Source organism: Pteropus vampyrus, unplaced genomic scaffold, assembly GCF_000151845.1.
Source record: "Pteropus vampyrus isolate Shadow unplaced genomic scaffold, Pvam_2.0 Scaffold19, whole genome shotgun sequence".
In the NCBI taxonomy this organism is placed as follows: Eukaryota; Metazoa; Chordata; class Mammalia; order Chiroptera; family Pteropodidae; genus Pteropus; species Pteropus vampyrus.
The window spans coordinates 9,658,612-9,667,044 of NW_011888800.1; the positions used below are offsets into that span (position 1 = coordinate 9,658,612).

At 31.7% G+C, this 8,433-nt stretch overlaps 1 protein-coding gene across 1 annotated transcript in view; it reads left to right on the forward strand.

Moving 5' to 3' along the window:
* The window catches only part of TERB2 (telomere repeat binding bouquet formation protein 2), a 22,518-nt gene that overhangs the window by 10,277 nt on the left and 3,808 nt on the right, over positions 1-8,433 (forward strand). The window contains exon 6 of the mRNA XM_011355169.2: positions 3,074-3,163. Within this exon, the coding sequence (XP_011353471.1) occupies positions 3,074-3,163 (90 nt within the window). The remainder of the gene's footprint in view (positions 1-3,073; positions 3,164-8,433) is intronic.

The following is an 8,433-nucleotide window of genomic DNA, read 5'->3' on the forward strand; positions in this document are numbered from 1 at the left end:
GCTAATTTAATGGATGAAAAATGACATCTTGTTTTAATTTGCGTTTTTTATTGCTAATAGGTTTGAACCTTTTTTAATTTGCTTATTAGCATTTCATATTTCCTTTTCTATGGATTATTTGTTTCTATTCTTTCTCCATTTTCTATAGGGGATCTTATGATTTTTCTTATCAACTTGTCTGACTTCTTTATATAATAGCTATGTTATCCTTTTGCCAATTTGTCACATTGTATCTTCAGTTTGTTGTCTGGTTTATACTTCTTTAGAGATACAAGTTTTTTTAAATCTTTAATAACTTTTTATTTTTCAGTTTCAGTTGATATACATATTATATTAGTTTCAGGTGTACAGCGTAGTCATTAGACATTTATGTAACTTGCTAAGTGATCACCCCAATAAATCTAGTACCCATCTGACACCATACATAGTTATTAGAATATTATTGACTATATTTCTTATGCTCTAATTTACATCCTCATGAAACAACTGATTTTGTAACTACCAATTTTTATCTCTTAATCCTTTCCCCTTTTTCATCCATCCTGCCAACCTCCCTCCCATCCAGCAACCATCAAAATGTTCTCTCAGAGATACAAGTTTTAAATTGTTACATCATTAAGCTAATCGCTTTTCCTTTAGAATTTCTTCTATTGCTTTTACCTTCAGATAAGTCCTTTTAATAGGTGAAAATCTAAATTTATTTTTGTTTTTCAAATAAGAAATTTCCACCAGTTTTTTAAAAAAATAAATCTATTTTAACATGTGCTATTTCTCTTTGTTATATATTGTTTTTGTGTGTATATGGAGATCTATTTTTAGACTATTTGTTTCATTCCATCAATCTGTGGATCTATTTTTATATCAATATAATATTCTTTTAAGTTAGGTAGCTTTATGTATGTATGTTAATACCTGACAAGGCAAGTCTCAAACTCATTACTCTCCTTTTAAAAATCTTCTTAGCTAGCTCTTCATGCCTACTTATTATTTTTCTATTTTCAAATTTTAATTATTTTTATTAGGTAATATATTCACATGGTTCAAAATCCAAGATATACAAAAGAGGCTACTATGAAAATATACTTGCTTCTTAACAAGCTAGTTTCCTTCCAAAGGCAACCAGTACTATTGGTTTTTTATATATGCATGTACTAACAAATTTAATTACTCCCTTTTCCCACAAATATTAATATAATGTATTCTATTCATTTGTCATGCAATAATGCCACTGTGTTTTAATTATTTATAATATGATTTAATATCTACAACTAGTTCCTCCTCCTTTCTCTTTTTCAAATTTTCTTTGCTATTCTTTCTTTTCAAATTTTCTTTGCTATTCTTTCTTTGCTATTTTTTCATCTGAATTTTACAACCAGCTAGTTAATATAAAGAAAAATTTCTGTTATTATTAATTTACAAAAAAATTATAGATTAGGGAGACTATGATGCCAACTCTTCCTATCTGAGAAAATTATATTTTTTCCCCTCGTTTGTTCAAGTTTTCTTTTGTGGCCCTTAATGAACATTTTCATGTTGTTTTCATATAAATCTTGTCCTTTTAAAAAGATTATTCCTATGTTTTATAAATTCTATTATAAATTTAGTCTTGCTTCCTATTAGATCTTTTAACATATTGTTCAGGTGAATTATAGAATTATTTCTTTTTCTTAAGCTCTAAAATCGCTTTGGAATTTTATTGAGAATTGTGTTAAACTTAATTTTGAGAAGAATTGTTGTCTTTGTAATTTCCAATATTCCTATCCAGGAGAATGCTTTTGGTTTTACTTTTTTCTTTTCTATATCTCAGTAAAGTTTCTTATTTTTCTTACTATAAGATAAATTTCTTGTTATGGATATTCCTAGATTTTTGTTGCTATTGTGGATTTCTTCCTTTTTTTTTAATTATTATTATTACTGTTATACAGAAAAGTTATTGATTTGAGGATATTCTTCTTATATCTACCCGCTTGGAATCTTTAAGACTCTAAGAATATATCAGTTGATTCTCTGGGCTTTTTAGGGTACATAATCATGTCATTTGTTAATAATGAAAATATTGCTTCTTTCTTCTCACTAGATATCTCTTCCATTCCTTTCTCCCTCTTTCATCATCTTGGCCAGAAATTTTAGAGCTGTGATAAATAGTAATAATGATAATAGATATCCTTGTTTAGTCCCTGACTTTTTTGAGAACACTTTATTTGTAGAATCTCATTCTAACTGACCTATAGTTTCTTTTAGAAAAGTTTAGATGAAATGTAATTTTTAAACAAATTGAAAATAAAGCCTATACTATCACTCAATGTAATTTTAGATTTTTAGGAAAATAATAAATTTAAGGATTACTCCAATTTTTTATTATTGAGGTTTTAATTTCGATATAATTGTATTATTTATTGGTTATATGTAGTCTAAATATAGTAAATACTGTCATTTGGCATAGTTAGAAAATAAAATATTTTAGTTGAAAACTACTTAGCTCTTAAAAAAATTAGAAAATAATTAATTTTACTATACAACCACACTTGGAATAATTTAACTTTATTTTCTTTATAACTCAGAAGTCACTTCAGAATCTGTAAATAATGGTTCCCAGACATCATTTTATTTTTCTTTTTAAAGTATGGAACTACTAGTTAATAAAATTCCAATTATTTGAACACCGAGTAACAAAAAATGCTGTGATTATTTAAAATTGAGCTTACTATGCTTTTCTTTTGGCATATTTAACATTACACATGTATATATGTATTTATAATTTTAAAGTATTATTGAATTTTTATGCAGTTAAGAATATTGAGAAAAAGACTCAGGCCTCTACATAACTTAATAAATATTTGTTTTGTTATGTGGCCAAGAGAACCAAAAATATATGAATATATGGGCTCTTATATTACTTAGAAGCACAAAAGAAGTTCACATTTAACTTTTTACCCAATTAAGACTGAAGTCTGATCAAAGAGCAATTATATATATGTGTATATATATATATATATATCCTGGAGTTTCTCATTTGTAAAACAAATCCAAAAAACAAATATAAATGTGATGTTCTGTATGTTTCATTTTACAGCACAGAAAAGCATTTTACAAGGACTCCAGTTATAGAAAAGCAGATATACTTCCCTCTCCAGAATTATCCAGTGAACAACATGGTAACAGGTAATTTAAAATAAAATTTAGAATAAACTCAAGTAGAGAAGAAACAAAGAACTATTTTGTACGATAAAGCTGCTATTGTACTAGCCTAGCGAGTAAATGCCCCTCTATTACACATGCTAATCATTCATGCATTAAATAAATCAATCTGCAGAGCTAGCCCAAAGATAGCACCATATTTTCTGTGTTAAAAAGCTAGGCAATAGGCAGGGTGAACACACATCCTTGTTTACACAAGATAGTCCCAGTTTATGCCTGTCGTCTTGTTATTAGCTTTTACTCTCAAGTGTCCCAATTAGAAAGATAAATTATATGGACAACTCTAATCATAGTTTCCTTTGAGAATCTGATGAAACATAGGCTCTTTTCCCCAGCATAGACACACACAAAGATCATACACCAATTTTACATATAGTTTAAAGAGGCTCATGTATGCCCAGAAGCTCATTCATGGATCACCCAGGTGTCCATGGACTCTATATTTGGGTTTCCTAGTGCCTGACAGAAAGAGAAGACAGGTAACAGAGATTGACATTGGGAGAGTAGAACCAAGTGAACCAGCAGAACAGTGGCCACTGGGATTTGGATAGCGCTAAGCGAGGTGGATATTTGGGTACTTAGATCTGGATAATATTCAGTAGGGTCATTGATAATTTTAAAAATAGAGATTAAAAAAATTTAGTTTTTTTAGTTTTCAAAACACGCAATTTAAAAACTATAGGTTTTTGAAGTTTCATTAAAAAACATTTGTATGTTCATCATTTTATCTTTCTTTAGCAGTGTCAAAACTATCTCCACAAGTTCATAAATGTCTTCTGTCATATTACTATCCCTTCTAGCCATTTTGTATAGCCATTTGTTTTATTATTTTTTTCCTTCTGTTCATTTAAGTAATATAAAATAGCCTTTACAAAAAAAGCACTTTAAAAAGAACTTATAATGTGTAGTTTGGGGCTGAGCCTTGTAGACATCAAAGAAAACTGCTTCCCAGCCATGATAGAAGTCAGTTCTGTGACTCTTAGGAGCAATTGTGAACTGCAAAGAACAATGAACTAAGTAGAAGTACTTAAGCTCTAAGACTGGGAGCAGTTGATTGTTACCCATATTTATCCCAAAGCCTGAACATTCAAATAAAATGCAGATACCTTAAGCCACGGTTGTGGCATATTACTAGTATTGATTTTACTGTAGACAACTCTATCACCAGGTACTAAATGTCTCATGTCATTTGGACTTACCAAAGTGTTTGTTAACATAATAAAAAAATCAATGTTAAATGTTAAAATGAGCTATATCATAAAGACAAATACTTAGATTAGGACATGTAGCGATTGTCGACATAAGAAATTATCCAAACCTGTAAAGAAGTTTTATAAAAATTTATTTGAGCCAAACAGAGGATTTACCTAGAAGCAAGATCTCAATTGATTGAAATAAATGTTCAGTATGCAGTTATTTTATCCACTTGAGATTAAGAAGAGCTGTAAGGAAGATTACATGTAGGTGGCAGAAAGCAATGGGATGGGATTACAGGATAGTTGAGATTATGTGCTCTCTTGGGGTTGGTTATGGTTTATCTCAAAGGTGTGTTAACTTAGATGTACAGAACAATGGACAGGGGTTGCTTAAGGCAAAGCTAAACCTTTTACTAAAAAGTTATATGCCTGAGGCGTGACTACCCACCATAACCTACCTAGTTAGGAATTTACAGTCAGGTTAGCCTAAGAAGTTACTTTCCATAGAACCCCTTTTTTCCATCTACACAATGCTGCTCTGTGTTTCATTGCTGTCTGTTCAAAAAGACATGAGAGTGTTATGTAAAGACAAACTAAAAAAAACCAAAAAACTATAAAAATAATCATTAGTTGGAATTTTTAAAGTACAGTTTTAACCTCTGGTAATCTTTTGTTGATTTTATTGGTAGAGCTAAAGTAAAATTTTCTCAATTGAATAATTATTTTCTTTCTTTTTATTTCTACATTAAAATTTTATGTAATACTTCCCTGAAAGAAAGATTAATTTTTTAGAGATAATTCATTTGTCTTTAAAAATTTTGATGTGAAGTGACGAGTACTTCCCTTTAAAAAAAAAAAATCATGCCTATTTGCTTGTACAGGTAGGAATAATTTCGTGTTGGGAAAATCAGCTTGTGCTAAGTAAAAATTTAGTGAGCAAGAATTCTAAATTAGGCAGTGGCAACAACTTTTGTGACTATAACTTGATTGTCTCTTCCTCAAAATGGGCTGAGTTTGACTAATGCCTTTAAAATAGAATTAACTAGAGGGTTGGTTGTAGAAAATACAAGTTAGAACTGTATATCCCAGAACATGGGTTTCTCAGTCCTGCAACTCTTGGTATTTAGGCCAGATAATTCTTTGTTGGAGAAGGCAACCTTGGCCTCTGCCCACTAGATGCCAGTAAGTATTACATCTAGCACCCCCATCCCGCAAGTTGTGACAACCAAAACTATCTCCAGGCATTGCCAAATGTCCCTTAAAGTAGCAAGGGATTTTTTTTTTTTTGGCCTGTTTTTTGTTTGTTTTTTACTATTGACTGGAATTAAATCTTTTCAGTCTGCAATCACTGGTTATCACTCATGATAAGAAGTTCTGATTGACAGCTACATGGGCGATTAATAAAAAAAATTAATAATTATAAATATCTTACAGGCAAAACTTTCCAAACCAAAAAGTTCTGATAATTAAAAGTTTGGGAACCTATAATAGATACTGTGTTGGTTGTCTGTTGCTATTCGGAGCTATTGTGTAACAAATGAATTGTTCTAAAACTTAGCAGCTGAAAACAATGAACATTTGTTATTTCATAGTTTCTGAGGGCTAGGAATCCAGGAGCATCTTAGTTAGAAACTTTTGTCTCAGAGTGTCTTACAAGATTGTAGTCAAATTGTCAGCTAGGCTGCGGTTATTTCAAGGCACCACTGGAACTGGAAAATCCATTTCAAAGCTCACTCATGTGGTTATTGGCAGGCCTTGGGCCCTGCTGGTTCTTGGCCAAAGGCTTCAACTCCTCATCAGGTGGGTCTCTCCATAAGGGTTGTTCATAGCATGGTAGCTTGCTTTCATTAGAGGGAAAAATTCAAGAGAGAAAAAGAGTATGCCTAAGACAGAAGCCAGGGTCTTTTTTATGTACTACTGTTGAAATAAGAAATGTCCAAACCTGTAAAGAATTTTTATGAGTTTATTTGAGCCACACTGACAACATATGCTGGGGAGCAAGATCTCAAATGCTCCCCAAAATAACAATTTTGTAGCTTCTTTTATGCATTTGAAATTAAGGAGAGAAAGTAAGGAAGATTACATGATGGTAGGAGAAAGCAAGGGCGGCATTGGATTACAAACTAAGATTATGTGCTCTCACACTTTAGTAGGAGGGGTCTGAAAGCTTTGTCATGTAGTAGAAGGAGGGGTCTGAAGAGGTGCATTTCAAAGGTATATTAACCTAGAGGCACAAAAACAAAGGACAGGGCTTGCTTAAGACAAAGATAAGTATTTTACTAAGGAAGTTATACACCTGGGTCACGACTGCTCACCAAGACTTGCCCAGTTTAGGAATTTATGATCTTATCACCCTGTCAGGTTACTTTCCATATAATCCTTTTTTTTGGGGGGTCCATAATACTTTCATGCCATCACTTCTACCATGTATTATTGGTCATATAGACCAACCCAAGTACAAAGTGGGAGACTACTCAAATTTGTGCATACAGAGATAGAACTCATTCAGGGCTATCTTGGAGACTGACTACCACAGACACATATGGAATTGTCTGCCAAGAATGCCTCTTCCAGGAATCTTCTTTTCTTCTTCTCAATTTATCTGGATTACACAGAAACGTTAATTTTCTAAAACATGAGCTTACCTCTCACTCCAGCTGTTGCTTTAGGAATGAATCCCTGATTTGAGTTGGGCCAATCACAACTCTTTCTCTGGATTTTTAGACGTGTGACACAGCAAGTCAAGTCATTCTTATTCAGGTGACCATAGCTCTAAGATATAAAACTGGGTGCTATCAGCAGCCATGCTTTCTATCATGTAAGGAAAGCCAAGTTACTTCAAGAGAAGAAGGTGAAACAACACACAGAGAAAAACTGGAGACCAGTGAGACCGTCAGGAGAGTTGGTTCTAGTTATTTCTGAGGCTCAGCAATATTCTGCCTTCCTCATAGCTTGGTTGATATGGCAATGTCTTGCCAGTAAACTCCTTTTTTGTTTAAGCTAGTTTAAACTAGGTGTCTGTTAACTTTACTTAGTGTCCTAACTACTTCAAAACTGCTACAATAATCTATTTCTGATGCATAAATGTCCTATCCTTATATTTGCGGGAATATTTTTTGTTACTGTAGTAATTATTTTTAAAATTCTTATCCTCACATATATCTTTAGAAATTTCACACAGTGTATATGTGTAATTAACTAGATATTAATATTTCTGCACTAGTTTATTTTACACAAAAACATAGCCATTAGGTAAATGTCATGAACCATTAATAAGTAATATCACTAATATAGTAATAGTGCTTCAAGAGATTTTCTGAAGTAAATGACTATGATTAAAATATCTTTAAAATATTAATCAGTGTTATATGTTTGGATTCATAGTTAATTTATTAACAGTAATTTATTATCTATTATTAGAAACAATCAGACTATATGCATAGATAATCTGTTGATGGTGGTAGTGTTCTAAATTCAATCACCCTGAGATCTACCAGAATTTTTTTCATACAGTATTTCTTTTAAGTTAGGTTTCAATTTTGATATAAACCACAAACACTTATATTGCACATAAAATATAATTGCTCAGATAAACAATTGTTATCAAGGTAATATTACTTAGTTATAGAGTCCTTAAGCTCTCCCTATCTTAGGTGTTTCTTTTTGATACTCATATCTCAGATTATTAATGACATCAAAATTACTCATTCCAATAACCATTGTTGACTAAGCAATACAATCAATTTTTCATTAATTTTTTATTAAAGAATATTATCCTAGTGTTAGCTGTGCAGGGAAGTATTGCCTGCTCTACTAGGGATCAACTGTGCCATTAGTAGCTAGTTGGATAGGTAGTTCTAAGTGATTATACTCTAAGCCAGACACACTCCCCAGTTATTTTGGTCTAGATACTTTAAAGTTCAATCCCTAACCTCAACATCAGACTCTCATAGTCAAAGTTGTTAACCAATTATCTATGTTTTAAAAGGAGGTAGAAAGCTGGGGGAAGCAGGTAAAGGGTAATAAGGGTGTTACCCTG